This window comes from Aquarana catesbeiana, linkage group LG05 (assembly GCF_042186555.1).
Source record: "Aquarana catesbeiana isolate 2022-GZ linkage group LG05, ASM4218655v1, whole genome shotgun sequence".
Lineage (NCBI taxonomy): Eukaryota > Metazoa > Chordata > Amphibia > Anura > Ranidae > Aquarana > Aquarana catesbeiana.
This window is the reverse complement of record NC_133328.1, coordinates 571,239,414-571,262,097: the sequence shown is the minus strand read 5'-3', so window position 1 is coordinate 571,262,097 and position 22,684 is coordinate 571,239,414. Positions and strand designations below refer to the sequence as shown.

The window sequence follows — 22,684 nt, the reverse complement described above, 5'->3', positions numbered from 1 at the left end:
TAAATGTAAACGCGGAAGCGGCGTCATGGCGTCACTTCCCGTTTACTTGGCTGCCAATGGCACCAATTTTAAAAAGATACACAGTATTCAGAATCGCCGTTTTCGGCAATCTGAATACTTTGAAGTGCAAAGGAGGGATCGGGGGTCTTTTAGACCCCCGATCCCTCCATAAAGAGTACCTGTCACCACCTATTACTGTCACAAGGGATGTTTACATTCCTTGTGACAGCAATATAAGTCATCAAAAAAATTTTTTAACACAATTTATAAATATAAAAATTAATAAAATAAATAAGAAAAAAAAAATTTTTTAAAGCACCCCCGTCCCTGCGAGCTCGCGCAGCAAAGAAAACGCATACGGAAGTCGCGCCCGCATATGTAAACGGTGTTCAAATCACACGTGAGGTATCGCCGCGATCGTCAGAGCGAGAGCAATAATTCTAGCACTAGACCTCCTCTGTAACTCTAACCTGGTAACCGTAAAAAAAATTTAAAGCGTCGCCTATGGAAATTCTTAGGTACCGTAGTTTGTCGCCATTCCACGAGTGCGTGCAATTATAAAGCGTGACATGTTTGGTATCTATTTACTCGGCGCAACATCATCTTTCACATTATAGAAAAAAATTGGGGCAACTTTACTGTTTGTTTTTTTTTTAAATTCATGAAAGTGTCCCTTTTCCCAAAAATTTGCGTTTAAAACACCGCTGCACAAATACCGTGTGATATAAAATATTGCAACAATCTCCATTTTATTCTCTAGATTCTCTGCTAAAAAAATATATATAATGTTTGGGGGTTCTAAGTAATTTTCTAGCAAAAAATACAGATTTTAAACACCAAATTTCAAAAATAGGCCTAGTCATGAAAGGGTTAAAGGGTAAGCTCACCTTTACAGAAAAATCTGTAAGGTGAACTTACACAGGACCCTCTCCTCACCCCCCCCCCCCCCCCCTCCCTGCCCCGCTGACCTGCAATGCGGCAATCTCCCGCTATGAGCCCTGCTATCTCCGCCTCACCGGAACGGGGCTTCAAAATCCCCTCGGCTTAATCTCCAAAATGTCCTCTGTCAGAAGGTACGTTTCGGAGCATTCTAATTGGGCAGCACCGACCAGATCCAGGTCCTGTCAGCGGGGAAGAAGTAGAGAGAATGCCGAGGGGATTTCTAAGCCCCAGTCTGTTGAGGCGGCGATAGCAGGGCTCAGAACGGGAGAGCGCCGCACTGCAGGTCAGCGGGGTGAGGAGGGGGTCCTGTGTAAGTTCACCTTACAGATTTTTCTGTAAAGAGGAACTTGCACTTTAACCTGCTATAAGGAAACAGGATCTCTATTATTTTTATTATTATTATTTTTTTTTTTTTAGGTCAACAACCACTTTAATAACATTACATTGTAATATGACTTGTGTCGCAACTTTATACTGTATTATTTTTTTATTTGCTATGATATCCTACAAAAGTCATTAAGTCTGATGAGGCACGGCTACACAAATCTGAATTGTTGTATTAAGTGCTACCAATAATGAATAGTTTCATAGAAGGCAGTTTGTCTTACATCTTCATATAAATTAATTTATGTAATAGTGTTTATATATTACAATATTCTAATTTTGATACTTGAGGACTTTAGCACTCAGCATATACTGTATACTAAAGGGCAGGTTAAGCCAATGTTGGTGAAATCAGCAAAGGCTTAGCTGCATTCACTAACACTGGCTTAACTTGCCCATTTAAAACTGTCCCAAGCAGTAAATCGCTGTGCAGATCTATTTGATATCTCCCCACCATTGAAGCACAGTGAAAATGCCAAGGCCCTGATAAAGATGGAGGCTGGGTTCACCCTGCTGCAATGTCAGACATCACATGCGATTCGCACCGCACTGCTGTGCAAATGACATGCCTGTGCGATGCAAATTCAGCCACACAGATTGTATGGCTGAATTTGCATCGTATTCGGACCAAAATCGTGCCGGACCCTTTTTTTGGTATGCACCAGAACAGATTCCTGTCCGAATTGACAGTTCGCACTGCGATATGCGAACCGATCTGGGGTTGTCATTAACTTCCTATTGACACCCGCAGCGGGCAGCGTGAACTGCCTGCGGGTGATATGCGATGCGGGAACCTGTACTGGATTCGCACTGGTTCTCGCATCGCAGTGTGACCTGGCCCCGAGTGTGGTCTGATTAAACAAAAATCGTACGATCTGATATCGTACAAGAGAAATTTTCGTTTTTGTCCCCTCTAAAAATTTCAGTCGAAATCTGTGTACTATTGATCAGATTATCGTATGATCCATTCAAAAGCGATATTTTTTGTACGATTTTGTATGATGTGTACAAGCCTTTAGGCTTGGTTCTCACCTATGCAGTTTGCTTTTGATCTGTTTCTGCAGTGCATTATGCTTTTTTATGCACGCGTTTTCAACCATTTTTTTCTCGTTTTTTGATGCGTTTTGCATTTTTTTATGCTTTTTTTTTAAAAAGATTTTGGCCAGTTGTTGGGTGAACTAAAAAACGCAAATTGGGGCAAAATCACGGCAAAAACACACTACATGCTTTTCTGCAGCTTCTCCATTGAAGTCTATTGAACCAAAAATGCACCGTTCTGCTTTTAAAAAAGTTGCAAAAAACGCAATGGCTGGAAAAAGCATAGAAGTAAACTTGTCCAATGGGAAACCATTTTAATGGGCTGTAGTGCGTTCCTGCAAAAGCAAAAGAAAATGCATAGTTGTAAGGGTTTACCTACACTTTAAAGGAGAAGTACAGCCAAAGCTTGTTTGACTGTACTCCTTTTTGTGGATCACAGGAGTGCAGTTTGTTCTGCACTACTGGGACCCGTTTTCGGCAGACAGCTGGCTGAAGGCTGACGTCACAGAGCTGGTCTAGGCTTGGGTAAGATCACGACTATAAAGTCAGGACCTGCCCACAATACTGGACCAGCACCTGGCTCAGCGTCTTTGTGAGCTGCTGAGAGCCTAAGGCCCCTTTCACACTGAGGCGGTTTGCAGGCGGTATTGCGCTAAAAATACCACCTGCAAACCGCCCCTAAACAGCCTCCGCTGTTTGTTCAGTGTGAAAGCCCGAGGGCTTTCACGCTGAAGCGGTGCGCTGGCAGGACGGTGAAAAAAGTCCTGCAAACCGCTTCTTTGGAGCGGTGAAGGAGCGGTGTATTCACCGCTCCTAAACCGCTCCTGCCCATTGAAATCAATGGGACAGCGCGGCAATACCGCGGCAATACCGTGGCTATAGCCGCGCTGTACGAGGGATTTTAACCCTTTTTTCGGCCGCCAGTGGGGGTTAAAACCGCACCGCTAGCGGCCGAATACCGCTGCAAGAACGACGGTACAGCAGCGCTAAAAATAGCGCTGTTGTACCGCCGACGCCCCCACCGCCCCAGTGTGAAAGGGGCCTAAGGCCCCTTTCACACACACGTGCATTTTGACGGACTCCGCTTGTTCAGCAGATCACTCCATTGATCCCCTCTAAACCGGGGGATGACAGGTCCATCTCTGCTCACTGCTCAGCAGGGATCGCTCCGTTGATCTCCGCTGAGCCGGCAGATGACAGGTCTGTCTCCGCTCACTGTGCAGGGACGGACCTGTCAGAGCTCCGCTCTCCTCTATGGGGAATCGGATGAAAATGGACCGCCTGTCAGTTTTCATTCGATCCGATCTGCTAGACAGATGGGAAATAGGGTTTCCTTCCGTCTGGATTTAGCGTATCGGAGCGGATGAAAGTGAACATGTCATTGCTGACATCCGTCGCTCCATAGACCTGCACAGAGCGTCTGTTCAGTTCAGCATAAAAATCTGACAGGTGGACATGAACGGTCCGCATGTGTGAAAGGGGCCTAAGCCAGCCGCTCCCGCCCCCCCCCCACAGCCAAGCGCTCCAGTGAGCAAGGAGGGGGCAGAGTGAGCTCTGAGAACTGAGCGATCAGCGGTGTTAGATCGCTCAGTTCTCAGTCTTAGAGCCGGTGGGGGAATGCTGCTGCTTCCACCTAGGTAACTATGATTTTGACAAAAAAAAAAAAAAACCCGAATTTCTTTTTTTAAGCTGGGCTTGGTGGAGTACAAGGTTTATTTTCATGGCAAACTTTTCACTAGAGAATTCTGGGGATTGCCACCAGTGACTATCTTCTGATTGTGCTGTTATGCCGATCCTCTGGCTTCAGTACTTTCCTGACCTGCGTCCTTCTTCTGGGTGAATGACTCGGAGGAAAGTCAGGAGTCGGTGCAGGCCTTTGTACTTGTTCTGGGACTCAGAATGGTGAAAACAGAAACCAGCATGGTCATCAGGGAAACTATCATTTTCAGAAAGTGATCTCCACAGTGGCAGCCTTCATGTTTCTCTCACCTTTTAGTAGTGCGTAGACAGCGAACGTCAGTAAACATACCTGTGGAAAATGTGGACCTGGCATTGCTCACCGTCTCCAGTTTCTATTCGTCTGACTTTGCTCTCTGCCAGCTTCTTCTCCACCCGAGTCAGCACAGCCAGAGCTTTTCCCATTCAGTACAGGGATGCCGCTGCCAAATTTTACACACGGCGCCTTGTTGTACACAGATTCCATACAGGTGTTACACAATCGTGTTATCACAGGGTGTGTTAGGCTCTGTAAACATAGGCTTACCTGCTTCCCTTTAGGGTAGTTCCCATGGTAAAATACGGCATTGATGTCTTCTTTGCTATATAGAGACGTGTGTGTTTGTAGAGGGGACCCTAAATGGGGACTGATCGATCAGATGATGATCCGAGAGTGGATGAGATGCACTGCAACCAATCTGAAGAGATCGTTCCGGGTTTTTGAAACATTTTAGGCACACATTCAGATACAATTGTACAATCCCAGAACAATCTCTCTTATGGTAACTATACACACTTTGATTTTATTATCCAATTAATTAGAGGTGTACCGAAAATGCAGGATGCACTTGGCCAAAAACCGAAAATGACAGTTTTTACAAAATATATATTTTTATATGTAATAAAATGTGTATATATATGTATATATTTTTAGATGTAATTGTATTATATTCGACTTTTAATTAATATCATGAATTTAAATGACTATGAATTTATTGTAGGCCATTATTGGCACCTTTAGCGCAAGAAAAATGTATCCTTTTAAATTCTATCTATGTCTTCACGCTGGTGGGTTGCGCTTCCGTTTAGGTGTTAAAAATCTTGCTTGCGGCATCTTTGGTCCCTTTAAAAAAACGCTCCAAAAACGCACCTCTCCGTTGAAATGCATTGAAAACGTATGCGGTTTTTGAGTCGCATGATCTATGAAAAACGCACTGTAAACACGGCAAAAATTGCATGCGTTTTCGGTGCCGATAACACCATCTACCGGACGAAATTCCGGTGCATCTCTATTAATTTGTGTGAGTCGACAAAAATGATCGAACCAGCAACCAAAAAGCCATAACTTCCGTTCTGGTCCATTTAGACTAGATTTAGCCCAGGTTCACACTGACAGCGGTAATGAGTTTTATTCCTGCATGTCAGTCCCGACTTCAGGGGTGATTTCAAGGACATCTGTGCGGGTTGCTGCACAGATGTCTATACAAATCGCACACCGACGTCGCCAAAAGTAGTACAGATACTACTTTTGGGAATCGGTGAGGAGCCGCAAATTATTATTATTATTATACAGGATTTATATAGCGCCAACAGTTTGCGCAGCAACATGGGGGCAGACAGTACACTTACAATACGAATCAATACAGGAGGGATCAGAGGGCCTTGCTCGTTAGAGCTTACAATCTAGAATGGTGCCATTGCCGGCAATAGCCGCCGATTTGGCATGTGATTTGGCGTGCCAAATCGCTGCAATGTGAACCAGGGCTTAGGTTCAATTTCATGAAACTGAGTCAATTGTTCCATCATTTGGCAGCTCTGAGGTTCTTTGTTCATGGTATTGATCATATTGATTGATCAGATTATGAGATTGCATGGTTAAAACAGAGATGCAGTTGATAACTTACAATTGCATCCTCCAACTGTTGATTTATTTATCACAGTTACTTTTATAGCACCAACAATTTCCCCAGCACTTTAGGGCTAGATATATGCATTTCAGTCCCTGCCCTCAAGGAGCTTACAATTTAAGGTCCGCAACTCACATTCGTACATACACGTACTAGGACCAATTTAGACAGGAGCCAATTAACCTACCAGCATTTGGAGTAGTGATGGACCAAACTTATCTCCCCCCCCCCCCCCCCCCCCCGCTTTGGTTCGACACCAGAACTTCCGAACATGCAAAAGTTGTGACCCGAACCCCTATTAAAGTCAAAAGTCCCCATTTGTAAGGCTTATATGCAAGTTATTGGCCATAAAAAGTGTATGGGGGCCCGGGTCCTGCTGTATTAAAGTAGAAGTCCACCCTAAAACTACAGTCCCTTCCTTTAGATATAGTGCCTGGGGGGTCCCCTTAGTCTGCCTGTAAAGTGGCACATCTGTAGGGAAAAAGATGCACTTCTGTACCATGTATAGAACCTGCTGCAGCAAAACTGATATACATCTATCTATAGATAGATAGAATATATATATATATATATATATATATATATATATATATATATATATATATATATATATATATATATATATATATATAACTTGCATATATATATATATATTCAGAGAGAGAGAGAGAGAAAAGGCGAAGGCCACATTTTAGTACTGCTGACAGCTGAATGAAAAAAAAACAACCATTGCCGGCAATACAAATATGTGGAAAAACAGTTCGCCCAGCTCTACTTTGGAGTATGGGAGGAACCGGAGTTTCCACACAGGCACAGGGAGGACATGCAAACTCTAGGCAAGTTGTGTCATGGTTGGGATTCAAACTGACTAAAATCCACTTCTGTGTGCATCGTATAGATTGAATGGATTGTCGACTGTAGATAGATTATTCCAGTCAGTAAAGATCGATCAGAAAAATAAATTGATCATTTATAGAAATGTGTATGGCCACTATTAGGCTGACCATACACTATACAATCTTGTTGTACCATCACCTTTAGAGATAGTTTTTCGTTAGCTATACATTAGATAACTTATAGATTGTTTTGGTAAAACCTAAAAGAGATTCATGCAAATTGTAATGGCCTGGTTCACATCTGTGCGGTGCGATTTCAATTAACAAATTGCTTACTGGGCACTTTTACCCCCTTCCTGCCCAGGCCAATTTTCAGCTTTCAGCTCTGTCGCACTTTGAATGACAATTGTGCGGTCATGCAGCACTGTACCCATATGAAATTGTTATTTTTTCACACAAATAGAGCTTTTTTTGGTGGTATTTAATCACCACTGGGGTTTTTATGTTTTGCTAAACAAAAATTTCCATAGTTTGTAATTTTGCAAGCAGGTAGGTAATTTTTCTCCTTCATTGATGGGCACTGATAGGCTGCACTGATGGGCACTGATGAGGCGGCACTGATAGGCAGCACTGATGGGCACTGATTAGCAGCACTAGTGATGTCCCTTTAACAGAAGCCAGTTATCGGTTTTATTCTTTTCTTCTCACGTGTGAGAGGATAAAAAAGCCGATAACCGGCTTCTGTTTACATTGTGTGATCGCCTGTCATTGGCTAACAGCTGATCATCTGGTAAAGGGACACTGTGATTGGCCCTTCCCCCCAATCTGTGATCAGCTGAGTCTGAAGTATGCACAAGAGGACGTCCATGGATGCCCTCCCATTATTTTAAGCCTGGGCTGTAGCCGTCTTTCAGCTATAGCGCGGGCAGGAACAGGTTAATTGTACATAATGTGCGTTTACATAAAAGCACATCAAAGATGCAGCAAGAAGGAATTTTTTAATGCACCGCACATGAAATGCACAGATGTGATCATGGCCATGCTTACATTGGGCAAACACAGGGTTATACCGGAGATATCATTCTATAGTATTCTGACAGCCAGCACCCATACCTAAAAAGTAGGGCTGTTACTCATTAAAAATTTCGTGTTCGATTAATTGATTTTTTTTATTGATCGACTAATTTCGATTAATCATAACGCACATACAGATACAACTACTTTTAGCTGATTTAGCACCGTTGTTATGGCAACGGCCGAAGCCAGACATAGTGGGGCATGGCTAGGACATCACACATCATAAACTCAGCCTTACCATGCCCATAATTGCAGCCTTGCCGTGCCCATAATTGCAGCCTTGCCGTGCCCATAATTGCGGCCTTGCCGTGCCCATAATTGCGGCCTCGTCGTGCCCATAATTGCGGCCTCGCCGTGCCCATAATTGCGGCCTCGCCGTGCCCATAATTGCGGCCTCGCCGTGCCCATAATTGCGGCCTTGCCGTGCCCATAATTGCGGCCTCGCCGTGCCCATAATCGCGGCCTCGCCGTGCCCATAATCGCGGCCTCGCCGTGCCCACAATCGCGGCCTCGCCGTGCCCACAATCGCGGCCTCGCCGTGCCCACAATCGCGGCCTCGCCGTGCCCACAATCGCGGCCTCGCCGTGCCCACAATCGCGGCCTCGCCGTGCCCACAATCGCGGCCTCGCCGTGCCCACAATCGCGGCCTCGCCGTGCCCACAATCGCGGCCTCGCCGTGCCCACAATCGCGGCCTCGCCGTGCCCACAATCATAGCCTCACTGCCCATAATGCTGTCTCACCGTGCCCATAATCGCAGCCTCGCTGTGCCTATGATGGCAGCCTCACAGTGCCCATAATTGCAGCCTCACTGCAGTCAGTGCCTGTGTACACAGTCTGTAGGCATCTCCCGCTGTGTGTCTCCGAGCTGAGTGTGAAAACTTTGGCCGCGCTGTGAGAAAAGTCCCACCGTCCTCACAGTGCGGCCAAAGTTTTCACACTCAGCTCAGAGACACACAGTGGGAGATGCCTCAGACTGTGTATGACATATAGTGGAGGAAGAGGAGGGAGCGGAGCGCTGCGCTGCAGCCACAGCTACAGCTTGGCCCAAAGCGGCCCCAGGGCAGGCAGCCTACCGATCAAAAAAAATTAACGATTAATCGAGGAATTAAATGTTAATTTCCGCAGCCCTACTAAAAAGTGACTGGCTCCTTTAATTTCTCAATCGAAGTAGGGAGGTGTTGGTAAGGCCATGCACAGTTTGAATTATGAGCCACATATGGCCAGCTTTACACATCATTAAGATGGCTGCTGTGTCCAGATGCATCTTAACATTGATAATATAACATTTTTTAAAAAGTCTATATAGATGATGGGAGTATGATGTCATTATGACATCAGGGGGCGGGGCTGAGGTTTTTTTCTTGCTCACTTATTGGTGGATGGTTCTTGAAATATTTTTTGTTCTGTATCACACTTTGTCACATGCCTGATGAAGGGGCCCTGCGTGGCACCGAAACGTTGCAATCTGCTGTAATGATGTGATCACTGAATAAAGCTTTGGAGCAGTTCTGGAGATCCTTGATGTGCTGGTGACATTCTCTTGCTCACTTGACACGGCTCCAGCCGGCGGTTGCTTCGGCACCCATTCAAATGCACAGCCATTTTTACAGGAACGTGTGCCTTGGGAATAGTGTGTTCGTTGTTAACATTGATAAACGTCGCGTCTGGATGCAGCAAAACTCTGCCATGGCCACATTCCCACTGGGCGATTAGCTGCATCCAGAGAACGCCAGCCCTGTACACAGTTTGCTGTCAAAGGAACAGGAAGTGAAGTGACACCTTCCCCAAGGGGGTCACAGAGAGTAGAAAAAACTTGACACAAGTTTTTATTCCTCTCAAGTCCTTTCAAAACTAGAAGTTTTTTGTCTGGTGTTGTGCTTTGGGCCTCATGTACACGAACATCAAAAACGCTGCACTTAGATCTATACAGTGTTATTTTTATTTTTAAAAAATTTTACGCACTTATTTATAATATTTTTTCATTATACAGTATCTCACAAAAGTGAGTACACCCCTCACATTTTTGTAAATATTTTATTATACCTTTTCATGTGACAACACTGAAGAAATGACACTTTGCTACAATGTAAAGTAGTGAGTGTACAGCTTGTATAACAGTGTAAATTTGCTGTCCTCTCAAAATAACTCAACACACAGCCATTAATGTCTAAACCACTGGCAACAAAAGTGAGTACACCCCTAAGTGAAAATGTCCAAATTGGGCCCAAAGTGTCAATATTTTGTGGACAGGTTGGTTGTGCTGAATCACACACTTGTTTTGTTTCCTCACTGACAGAACACTTCTCACATTTCCCACCTGTGTCTATTTCTGTAGGTGGGACAAGTCCTCATTGTATCTGATCTTTTCCCTACAGGGTGGCTTACCTGCGTTCTAGAAAATTCAGCCAGGAAGCCATAGCTCGAATGGTCTCCAGAGCCCCTTATCTGCTGAACTTTTCGGTGGAGAGGTTGGACAATCGTCTGGGCTTCTTCCAGGAACAGTTGGGGCTCAGTGCAGAAAATGTAAGCATGTATCAGCTTAACGCACTCCTGATGTTTTGATTTTCCTCCCTTTGTCATGCACTTTAGGGATGGAGCGCCACCTTGTGCTAGTTCTTAGGAGACATTCTGCCCAAAACACATCAGTCGGAGTAGTCTTGACTATTCTGAATTTTAACCACTTTAGCTTTCATACCTGTCTGTTTATTCAAGGGTAACTTTGTCATTGCCTAATATAACAAAATGAATATGTAATTTTTTTTTTTTGTAACAGCTAGGCACTCTTTTGACAGTATTGGTAAAAATGAATTAATATCTATGGAAACTAGAGTTTTATTTTCTATTTTGACCAGTGTTAGTTAAAATCTATAAGTTCACATTTTATTCTACACATTTTCATTTATAAATGTAAATAACATTTATAAATTCCATAAATAATTTATTGATCTGTAATTGAAAACAATGAAAGTGGAAAAAATATTAATGATAAAAAATATAAAAAAAAAATCTATATCTATATATATAGATTAGGGGAGGAAGGAGTTCATTAGGTTTAAAAGCCCATTTCTGGGAAAATTAAAAAATATCCCTTGCAGTTGGGCTTTAACTAAAGGGTTAAATAGCAATCCATTTTACTTTTTAAAAATTGTAATGTTTATTTCTTTAAGTGATGTCATATGCAGATCAAAGGTCACATGTTTGATCTACATATAAATAAAATAGTTAATACAAATGATCAATACACTATTTATTTATATTGAATTTACTCAGTGACACTTGTAGACTATCTGCAAGTGTCATTTACGCAGGAGCAGCTGCATTTTGGAGGAGGAAACTGGTCAGGCTACCAAGAGCCTACAGCAACTCTGAAGTAGTTGCAGGAGATTATGACAAAGAGGGGTCATTGTGTGCATGTGACAAAATATCACAAATTATCCACAAATGTGGCTTGTATGGGGGGTTGCAAGAAAAAAGCCACTCCTCAGAAAGGCCACATATAGCCATGACTAAGCTTTGCTAAAACACACCTTAAGATTCTGAGGCCATATGGAAAAAGGTGTTAGGGTCAGATGAGAGTAAAATTTAATTATTTGGCCTCAACACCAAACGATATGTCTGGCGGAATTCCAATACAGCTCACCATCCGAATAACACCTGGAGGTAGTAATATCCTATTGTAGGGGGGTGTTTCTCTGTAGCAAGGACAGGAGCACTTGTCAGGATAGAAGGAAAAATGGATGGGGCAAAACCGCCAAATTCTTGAGGAAAATCTTCTGCCTTCTGCCAGAAAGTTGTCAATGGGAAGAAGGTTTACCTTCCAACATGAGAATGGCCCAAAGCACACAGCAACAATGACCACACAGTGGTTGAAGGAGAAAAAGGTGAATGTCTTTGCATGGCCTAGTCAGAGCCCAGACTTAAACCCCATTGAAAATCTGTGGAATGTTTTGAAGACTGAAGTCCACAAACATTCACCATCAATTATAACTGAACTTGAGCAGTTCTGCAAAGAATAGTGGGCAAATATTGCAAAGTTACTAGAGACATATCCCAACAGACTAAAGGCTGTAATTAAAGCAAAAGGTGGTTCAACAAAATCTTGGATTGTATGATTTCTAATTGTGTATGTATTTTATTTTACTTCATTTTTAATCTATTTTAATCTTTTTATTATAGACCCGTGATATAGTGACACGCCTCCCCAGAATGGTCACTGGAAGTCTCGAGCCAATTAGGGAGAATCTAAAGGTTATTTTTGATTTTAGTACACCTGTTTTAGCCTGGTCTGCTCATACAATCTTCTTGTTGGATGTTATTACCAGCCTGACTAGCCTTTTATCCACTTAATCAATTGCTGCTAATGACCACCCTGTATAGTAACAGTAAGTGCTTTCAAGTAGGGTACCTGAAACAGTCTTTTTTTTTTTTTTTTTTTAAGGTAATGTATAGGGTATACTTTTTATAGTGTAAGTTAATGAGAGACGCTTAAGGTAATAAATGTGTACGTGTAAAATAACTATTTATGTAAGAAAATGAAGAAAAGAATCTAAAAAACAAAAATACTCTAACAATAGTAACAATGAAAGGAAAAGTAAGCCCATGCCATTATAGTTATCCTTTAAATTAAAGTGTGAAACCATTTACTTGCTTTGCGCCTGCAGCATTTTAAACCCGGGCTGCAAAGATTGACATCACCTGACAAAAGTGCCCATTGAGATCGAAGGGGGTCGCACTGTAACACTTGGTTCACAGTTGTGGTGTGGTCCTGCAATGTAAAATTGCTGTTTTGGAATTAAAAAAAAAAAAAACAACCAAAAACAGGCGGCAGTAGCACCTCCTAAAAAGTGATTCACCACGGATCACTTTTCACTGAGCATAAGCTTACTACCTGTATGAAAAAAAAACTGTATACAGGGGGTTCCCTAGTTACAAATATCCGACTTACAAACGACTCCTACTTACAAATGGAGGGAGACAACAGGAAGTGAGAGGAAATCTACCCCTAGGAAGGGAAATTCTCTCCTGTAAGAGTTATTATGGGGAAAATGTAACTCCAGTGATGCTTTATCACCAATCCTTGCTTCCAAAATTTTCAAAATCCAATTGTCATAGGGACAGAAAGGGAGGTGAAATCTTCTGAACAGGGGCACAGACAGCAAAACAAATGTTACAGGGGTGATAACCCTTTCCTATGCTATGCAAAAAGCTTAAAAATTGTTTTTTTGGCTGGAGCTTCACTTAAAAAATGTACCTGTTCCGACTTACAAACAGATTCAACTTATGAATAAACCTAAGTCCCTATCTTGTTTGTAACCCGGGGACCCCCTGTATTTTCCCTATCCCAGCTGATTAAAGAATCTGATTCATAGTTAGGGTGCCCTCTAGTGGTGGAATGAGACAAGTCCTATACTTTGTATTTTGGCAATCCAGCTCCCCCTCTCCTGTGCACTATGGAAGGTTCTTCGTCACTGCACTTTTACTTTGAGTTGCAAAGGTTTTGATTGGGAATTGTATTTACTTGTTTGAAAAACCCATTTACTCTGTTTTTTATTTGGTAGGTGTTCGAACTAGAATTCGGGTTCCGCAAAAATGAAATACAGCATGTTGCTTTGAGAGTTCCCAAAGTACTTGCAGCAAATAAGAAAAGACTTACAGAAACGTTTAATTATGTGCACAACACAATGGAGATTCCCCACAACATGATCACAAAGTTTCCACAGGTATATGCATTTTTTATTTTTTGTAGTATTATTCACATTGTAGAGCTTTTATTCCTATTATGGGAAGAATTCAACATTACCTACTTGACCTCCGGAAGATTTACCCCCCTTCATGACCAGACCATTTTTTGCAATCAGGCACTGCGTTATTTTAATTGACAATTGCTCAATTATGCAACACTGCACCCAAATAAAATTGATGTCCCTTTTTCCGCACAAAAGAGCTTTCTTTTGATGGTATTTGATCACCTCTGCGGTTTTTATTTTTTGCGCTATAAACAAAAAAATACTGTAAATTTGAGAAAAAAACAATATTTTTTTACTTTCTGCTATAAAACACATCCAATAAAAAAAAAAAAATTTCAAACATCGAATTTCTTCATCAATTTAGGCCAATATGTATTCTGCTACGTATTTTTGGTAAACAAAAATTCCAATAAACGTTTATTGATTGGTTTGCACAAAAGCAGGGTGGATTTGATTTAAATCAGGTCGATTTAAATTACGATTTTAAATCACTAGTAAAAAGGCTTGATTTAAATCATAATTTTTAAAGAGCATCTCTGTCCCGCAGCGGCTCCTCCTCTGACCCGCTGTTGACTCACTGACAGTCCCATTCACTTTAATGGGACGGCTGGTGATGCGGCAGTGACACAACAAGGTGAGGGACGTGGCGGCAGCAGGTGAGTGGATGCCCCGATAACAGACGCTGCCATGGTGGGTCTGAAATTACAGGTGCTCTTTAAATGTAAGGACTTATTTTTGCTGGTAGTTAGGAAACCTTCATTTTGTTTGCAAATATTAAAGATTCTATTTATTATAATAAGCTGTCAGGTTAGTAAAACAGCGATATCGGTTCCGATTCAATCATACAGTTTGTTGTGTACATAGATTTGAAAAAAAAAATGGGCTAAAGGAATATTCCTGAACTTTGTCTTATCTCATGATTACTGTGAAATTGTGTGAATGCGTCAATGCAGTGCATACTATCTCAGCTTGCAGAGCTTGGATTAATTGAATGAGTTTACCAAAAATGTAAATATTGCAGAATATACAGCCTCGTGCTACATAACTAAGCTCCATTTCATGCTGAATAAACACAATTATTAATGTATCTTAAAGAGAAAGCTATCTTTAGATAGATGTTTACTCCAAAAGCATTTTATTAAAATAAATTTGATAAAATAAAAAAAAAAATCAGATTTAAATAAAAAAAAATCATAGATTTTTATCCACCCTGCGCAAAAGTTATAGTGTCTACAAACTACAGGGTTTATTAACCACTTGACCACTTGGGCCACTGGCACTTAAACCCCCTTCCTAACCAGACCAATTTTCAGCTTTCGGTGCTCTCACACTTGAATGACAATTACTCAGTCATACAACACTTTAGCCCTATGAAATTTTTGTCCTTTTTTTCACACAAATAGAGCCTTCTTTTGGTGGTATTAATCACCGTTGGGTTTTTTATTTTTTGCGCTATAAAAGAAAAAAGACTGAAAATTGGTAAAAAAATGAATTTTTCTTTGTTTCTGTTATAAAATTTAGCAAATTAGTAATTTTTCTTCGAAATTTTGGCCAAAATTTATACTGCTACATATATTGGTAAAAATAAGTACAACTTGGTGTATATTATTTGGTCTTTGTGAATGTTAGAGAGTCCAAAAGCTATGGTGCCAATATCTGAAAATTGATCACACCTGAAGTACTGATGGCCTATCTAATTTCTTGAGACCCTAACATTCCAGAAAAGTACAAATACCCCCCAAATGACCCCTTTTTGGAAAGAAGACATTCCAAGGTATTTAGAAAGATGCATGATGAGTTTTTTTGAAATTGTCATCTTTTCCCACAATTCTTTGCAAAATCAAGATTTTTTTTTTTTCTTTTTTTTTTTTCACAAAATTGTCATATTAGAAGGTTATTTCTCACACACCGCATATGCATACCACAAATTACACCCCAAAAACACATTCTGCTATTACTCCCGAGTACAGCGATACCACATGTGTGAGACTTTTACACAGCGTGGCCACATACAGAGGCCCAACATGCACGGAGCACCTCCAGGCGTTCTGGAGCACCAGGCCAATTCTTATATTTCTCTCCTACATGTAAAAATAATAATTTATTTTCTAGAAAATTACATAGAACCCCAAAACATTATATATATATTTTTTTAAGCAAAGACCCTAGAGAATACAATGGCGGTTGTTGCAACTTTTTATCTCGCACGGTATTTGCGCAGCAATTTTAGAACGCGTTTTTTTGGGAAAAAAAACAGTTTTGTGCTTTAAAAAAAAACAAAACAGTAAGTTAGCCCAATGTTTTTGCATAATGTGAAAGATGAAGTTACGCCGAGTAAATAGATACCTAACATGTCACCCTTCAAAATTGCACACTCTCGTGGAATGGTGCCAAACGTCGCTACTTAAAAGTCTCCATAGGTGACACTTTAAAATTTTTACTGGTTACATGTTTTGAGTTACAGAGGAGGTCTAGGGCCAAAATATTGCTCTCGCTCTACCGATCGCAGTGATACCTCACAATGTGTGGTTTTGAACACCGTTTTCATATGTGGGCGGGACTTACGTATGTGTTCGCTTCTGCATGCGAGCACACGGAAATGGGCGCTTTAAAATTTTTTTTTTTTTTTTTTTTTTTTTATTGTTATTTTACTTTATTTATTTTAGTTTGACACTTTTTCCCCCCAAAAAAATTTTTGATCACTTTTATTTCTATTACAAGGAATGTAAACTTCCATGTAATAGGAATATGGCATGACAGGTCCTCTTTACAGTGAGATATGGGTCAATAAGACCCCACATCTCACCTCTAGGCTGTGCCTGAAATAAAAAAAAAAAAAAAAACGATCTTGGCTTCGATCGTAGCGGTGAGTCGGTAGAAGCACCGGAGGGTGGCTGGAAGGGGGGGGCGTCCCTCTCGCCTCCATAAGAACGATCAAGCAGTGGAACAGCCGCTATGATCATTCTTATGGTGTAGGAAATCGCCGGCCTAAAAAAGCTGATATCTGAATGATGCCTGTAGCTGCACCCATCATTCAGATATCCCCGCTCAAAGTCAAGGACGTCATATGATGGAAGGCGGAAGTGGTTAAAAATGCGAGTAGTGCAGGTATATTGCGGGGTAATTGCAGAGTATTGCGGGTATATTGAGAGTATTGCTGGGTATATTGCGGAGTAGTGCAGGGTATATTGCAGAGTATTGCGGAGTAGTGCAGGGTATATTGCTGGGTATATTGCAGAGTAGTGCCGGTATATTGCAGAGTAATGCTGTGTATATTGCAGAGTAGTGCAGGGTATATTGCTGGGTATATTGCAGAGTAGTGCCGGTATATTGCAGAGTAGTGCCGGGTATATTGCAGAGTAGTGCAGGGTATATTGCAGAGTAGTGCAGGGTATATTGCTGGGTATATTGCAGAGTAGTGCCGGGTATATTGCAGAGTAGTGGCCGGGTATATTGCAGAGTAGTGCCGGGTATATTGCAGGAGTATTGCGGGGGTATTATGCAGAGTATTGCGGGGTATTATGCAGAGTATTGCGGGGTATTATGCAGAGTATTGCGGGGTATTATGCAGAGTATTGCGGGGTATTATGCAGGAGTATTGCGGGTATTATGCAGAGTATTGCGGGGTATTATGCCAGAGGTATTGCGGGGTATTATGCAGAGTATTGCAGGGTATTATGCAGAGTATTGCAGGGTATTATGCAGAGTATTGCAGGGTATTATGCAGAGTATTGCAGGGTATTATGCAGAGCATTGCAGGGGTATTATGCAGGGATGGCTGAGCATGGAGGGATGGATGGATGTGACTGCAATTGTCACTGAGCACCGCTGTGGGCACTACACATGCAGCACACAGCGATGCTGCCATCCGATCCCTCCCCCTCTCCCCTCGCACTGTACCGATCGGTACACAGAGGGGAGGGGAAGGAACCGGCGTCATGACATGACGCCGGTCTGTTGACATGTGATCGCTCCGTCATTTGACGGAGCGATCACATGTAAACGGCCGCGATCAGCGGGCCGTTTACCGAGATCCGTGATGCGCCAGGTCCTCGGGACCCGGCGGTCACAGAAGTTCTCGGGGTGCGCGCCCCAGGGGGGCGCGCGAGAGCAGTATTCTGGGAGGACGTCCATGGACGTCCACCCAGAACTACTAGCCGACCGCGCTGTTGCCGTCTTTCGGCTATGGCCCGGTCGGCAAGTGGTTAATGGAATTTGTATTTATTTATTTGTTAGTAATGGCGGCAATCATTGACTTATAGCGGGACCGCAATATTGCAGCGGACAAATCGGACGCTAACTGACACTTTTTGGGGACCAGTGACACTAGTACAGTGATTAGTAAATATATGCACTATCACTGTACTAATGACACTGGCTGGAAGGGGTTAACAGGGGCGATCAAAGGTTAACTGTGTGCCTAGCCTGTGCTTGCTCACTGTGTGGGAGGGTGATTTGACGAGGGGAGGACATTGATCCATGTTCTTGCTTTGCAACACAGGATCAATACCTTCCCTTCTGACAGAACGACAGTCTGCCTTGTTTACATAGGCAGATCGTCGTTCAGCCTGTGTACTGTATAATCAGTGGGTGGCAGTGGACATTGAGTCTGCGTTAGCAGCCGCTGGGCTCCTCCTGTGTGTGATCGGAGCTGGTCGCCGGCGCCCCAGACTCGAAAGTGTCAGACCACGTACTAGGTACGCGATCTGGCACAGAGCGGCCGCCTGCCCCAGTATATGTGCAGTGGACGGTCCACAAGTGGTCAAAGATCACGCAGTCTGTCACTAGATTCAACACAGCAGATTTCGATTTTTTTTTTTTTTTTCAAAGATCATTTCATTACCCATTGATCCTGTCAGCAGATTGTTCAGTAACAGACCAAGATTTCCAGCAGAAGTGGCAGTTGGGAAAAACTATCAAAAATAAAAAAGAAACTGTATAAATCTGTTGATTTATGATTTCATCAAAACGATCGTCTGTGAGTGGACTTTAGCCCTCTGTCAGCTGAAAATGGGTCACAGAAGTGCAGCAGAACCAGCTGTGCTCCCGTGATCCATAGAAGTAGTACAGCCAAAAGAGCTGGATTAAAATCACCTTAACATTCTTTTACTTGCTCCATCCCCACCCCCACCTTCACAAATGGAATTTTTTTTTTTTTTTATTACCATTTTTCCTATTTTATGGTAAATTTTTCTTCACTTCCAGGTTGGACCCCCTGGAATTGCTAAGTCATAGCTGTCCCATAGCTGTCCCTGAAGGCAGTTTGTTAGTAAGCTGCACATTTAGGCCCCTTTCACACTGGGGCGGGGGCGGCGTCGGCGGTAAAGCGCCGATATTTTTAGCGGAGCTTTACCGTCAATTTCGCGTCACTATTCGGCCGCTAGCAGGGCGCATTTACCCCCGCTAGTGGCCGAGAAAGGGTTAAAACCAACGCAAAGCGCTGCTGCAGCAGCGCCATACCAGCGGTACAGCCGCACTGCCCCATTGATTTTAATGGCCAGGAGCGGTTTAGGAGCAGTGTATTCACCGCTCCAAAGATGCTGCTAGCAGGACTTTTTTTACCGTCCTGCCAGCGCACCGCTCCAGCCCCCCCCCCCCCCCCCCCCATATAAAGAAAGAGTAAGTGTCCTTTCGAAACCAGACAACACTTAAAATAATACAACAATAAAATACTGTAGCCCCGTCGTAGTATATGCGGGGTCGGCAAATGGGAAAAGTGTAAGTTCACCTTTCTCGACAGGAGGCAGCTCTCCTAGTCCTGCACTGACCACTACACTTAACTCTACACTACACTTATACTGACACCAGCCCTTTCTTTTATTTATACTAATTCTAACTGCTTGTCTTATCTCTCTGGCTGGCTGCTCCTTCTCTCCCCAGACCGTATCTACTCCCTCACCTGCAGCTTGTAGCTTCCATCAGTCCGGAGCAGAGGGGGAGTCTGGAGGAGGGGAAGACAGCAGCGGTGGTCACAGCAAGGTGGAGGCGGGACACCAGGAGCAACCGGGATCGGGGATAGGCCAGGCTTGCCGCCATCGCGGATAGGCCAGCCCCGCCGCCATCCCGGCTGCAATCGTGGATAGGCCAGCCACGGACGCTGCATGACACCATTCGTCGGATCACAGGGTGCCAGCCGCTCCGGGGCACAGGAAGTAAACATTAGGGGGACACACACTGCCTGGCGCCCCACTTTCTACAATAAATTGCTCCGCCCAGGGCATCAACCCATTCCGCCCACCCCTTGTACCGGCCCTGGTTAAAAGAGAAGTGTGGGAATTTTTGTTTTTTTGGAATCATAGATCCCTATGTGGATGCAGCATTGTTCTGATCCCGCATCTGTCTCCCGCCGGCACTAACTCTGAAAACCGAGTGATCAAACACTGCTGATCACTCTGTTCTCAGAGCTCCCTGAGCAGTGAGCTGGTGACTGAAAGGTCACTGGCTCTCTGCTCTGCCCCCCGCGCTCATTTGAGCGCTGGGCTGTGAAGGTGGCGGGGCAGGCTCTCATCGGCTCGCTGAGAGGCTGAGCCATATGTTGGTCCAGACATGTGGACGGATCCAGACTTTATTGTTGTAATCTGGCCCAAGTCTGGACTGGCTCTGTGACATCAGCCAACAGCGGGCTTCAGCCTGCTGTCTGCTGAAAATGGGTCACAGGAGTGCAGAACAAACTTCGCTCGTGTGATCCACAGGCGAAGTACAGCAAAAACAAGTATTGCACTTCTCCTTTAAGCTTTGGAAAAAAATCCTAGAAGCTGATTGGTTACTATGCACAGCTGCACCAAATTCTGTGTGCACCAGTTTTAGTAGATCTCCCCCCCTATGTTAACTGGACAAACTCAGAAAAGTGATGGATCGCATTTCAGAGTGCAGCTAAGCAGCTGCTATCAGGCATTCAGGAAGCGATCATGCCACTTCTGAATGCCTGTTTTTATTTTCATTTTGTCATGACTCAAGCTGTAACCTTGTAGTTAATCTGTCGCACAATCTGTTTTGCTGCTCTTGTATAGAATAAACTTGCTGTTAAGCAGAATTGATAAATGTCCCCCTCCATGTTTTTGACATTTCTAAAACTCAGCGGTCACTATATAAAGAGCAAGCTTTTCCTATAGGAGAATGTATGTAGTTTACAATTTTTATAGCAATATACAGTCTCTTTTTAGCTTTGGCTCAGACTGTAACATTTGAAGTATCTTGTAATAAACTTTCAGACATTATCTAAGGCTAAATTCATACTACAGCGTCTTGTGTATGTGTGCAAAACACACAAAAACCATGTGTCCCACTTGTGGTGACATTCATTTTTAATGGCGCCCCCCTAACGCATTAAGCAGATGTGTGGTTTTTTTAGCTCAACAAATGAAACTTGCAGTAAAAAAAGTGTGAACAGCTCAAAAAGGTACTTGGGTTACTAATGTGTGTTTGCCGGGCGAGCTGTATTATCTGTATGTAGCTTTAGAACTTTTCGTCCTACTCCCAGAATAAAATTGAGTTGGGCTGAACGCTACTCAGCCATTCAGAGGAAGCTTTGCATTCTAAGAATGAATACAAGGCTTCCTCGGACAGTCAGAAGAAGTTTTTGTTCATTCATAGAATACAAAGCTTCCCATGAATGGCTGAGTAGTGTTTAGCCCAACTCAATTTTGCTCACAGGAGTGGGATGGGGACATTCTCATTCCACTGCTAGAACACAGCACTGAATACTGTGTTTAGCTGAGGCTACATACAGGTAATACAGCGCACCTGTTAGTACAGTATGTTTGTTTTGGGCCAGCTTGGCTCAAACAAACTGTTTAAGGCTCCATTAACACTTGTGTGACTTGTCATGCAACTTGGGACATCAAAGTCGCATGACAAGTCATTCCCCATGTTTTCCAATGATAACCATTCATATATGTGCGACTTACAGGTGCGGCAACTTCAAACTAGTTCATGCACTACTTTGGTCAGGCTTTCATGCAACTTGAGGGCCATAGACTTCAATGTTAACCCTCAAAAGTTGCTTGAAAGTCATACCTGAATGTTAATGTAATGCAACAGTTGTCCATTATCACTGGTCAAAGCCAAAGTCCAAGTTGCGCCAAAGTTGCACTCCGTCGACAACGTATGTTGTCCTGTTATAATTTTCTTTATTTTCTGTAAATTTGCAATACTAAAACCATGATAAAGTAAAAATAAATAAATTAAATATTAAATACATATACTGTATAGATAGATATATCCTATAATGTATATGAAATACGAATATGCTGTGACCTTCTTCTCTTCTTTTTTTCAGATTTTCAATTCCAGCCTGTTAAAAATAAAGGAAAGACACATGTTTCTCTCCTTTTTGGGAAGAGCAATTTATGACTCAACACAACCTAACTATGTCTCTTTAGATAAAGTGGCAGCCATGCCTGATGATATTTTCTGCAGAGAAGTTGCCAAAGCCTCTATACAGGACTTTGATAAGTTCCGTAAAACCATGTAGATGTACAGAAATATATGCTATAAAATGTTTTATGTAAATTTATTATCATTTATGTATAAACACTAAAACAGGATTTTGTACATTTATTTTTAAAATAAACATATGTAATTTCACTTGCCTAGAAGAAATGACTAGGGAACCTAGTCCAGTGACTATCATCAAAGGTGTTATTCTCTTACTTCCTATCCTATCTCTGGGACATGTATTTTATACCCGTTTTTGTTTTTAACCACTTCAATACTGGGCACCCTCCCCCCCCCCTTCCTGCCCAGAGCAATTTTCAGTTTTCAGCTCTGTCGCACTTTAAATGACAATTGCGCGGTCATGCAACACTGTACCCAAACAAGGTTTTTATCATTTTGTTCCCACAAATAGAGCTTTATTTTGGTGGTATTTGATCACCACTGGGGTTTTTGTTTTTTTTGTTTTTGTTTTTGTTTTTTTTACTAAACAAATGAAAAAAAAGACCAAAAATTTTGAAAACAAACAAAAATTTTTCTTTTGTTTCTGTTATAAAATGTAAATAAGTAAGTTTTCTCCTTCACTGATGGGCGCTGATGAGG

At 42.5% G+C, this 22,684-nt stretch overlaps 2 protein-coding genes across 4 annotated transcripts in view; one reads left to right on the top strand and one right to left on the bottom strand.

Annotated features, from left to right (window-relative positions):
* PTDSS1 (phosphatidylserine synthase 1) overlaps positions 1 to 4,543 on the bottom strand; it is a 135,503-nt gene extending 130,960 nt beyond the window's left edge. The window contains exon 1 of the mRNA XM_073632004.1: positions 4,394 to 4,543. The gene's annotated coding sequence lies outside the window, so the exon portion shown is untranslated. The remainder of the gene's footprint in view (positions 1 to 4,393) is intronic.
* MTERF3 (mitochondrial transcription termination factor 3) overlaps positions 1 to 22,234 on the top strand; it is a 78,736-nt gene extending 56,502 nt beyond the window's left edge. For all 3 annotated transcript variants that reach the window (XM_073632007.1, XM_073632006.1, XM_073632008.1), the window contains exons 6-9: positions 10,277 to 10,424; positions 12,078 to 12,149; positions 13,460 to 13,621; positions 21,927 to 22,234. In XM_073632007.1, coding sequence (XP_073488108.1) covers positions 10,277 to 10,424; positions 12,078 to 12,149; positions 13,460 to 13,621; positions 21,927 to 22,121 — 577 coding nt within the window. In that variant the 3' untranslated portion in view covers positions 22,122 to 22,234. The remainder of the gene's footprint in view (positions 1 to 10,276; positions 10,425 to 12,077; positions 12,150 to 13,459; positions 13,622 to 21,926) is intronic.
* Positions 22,235 to 22,684: the final 450 nt, after the last annotated feature.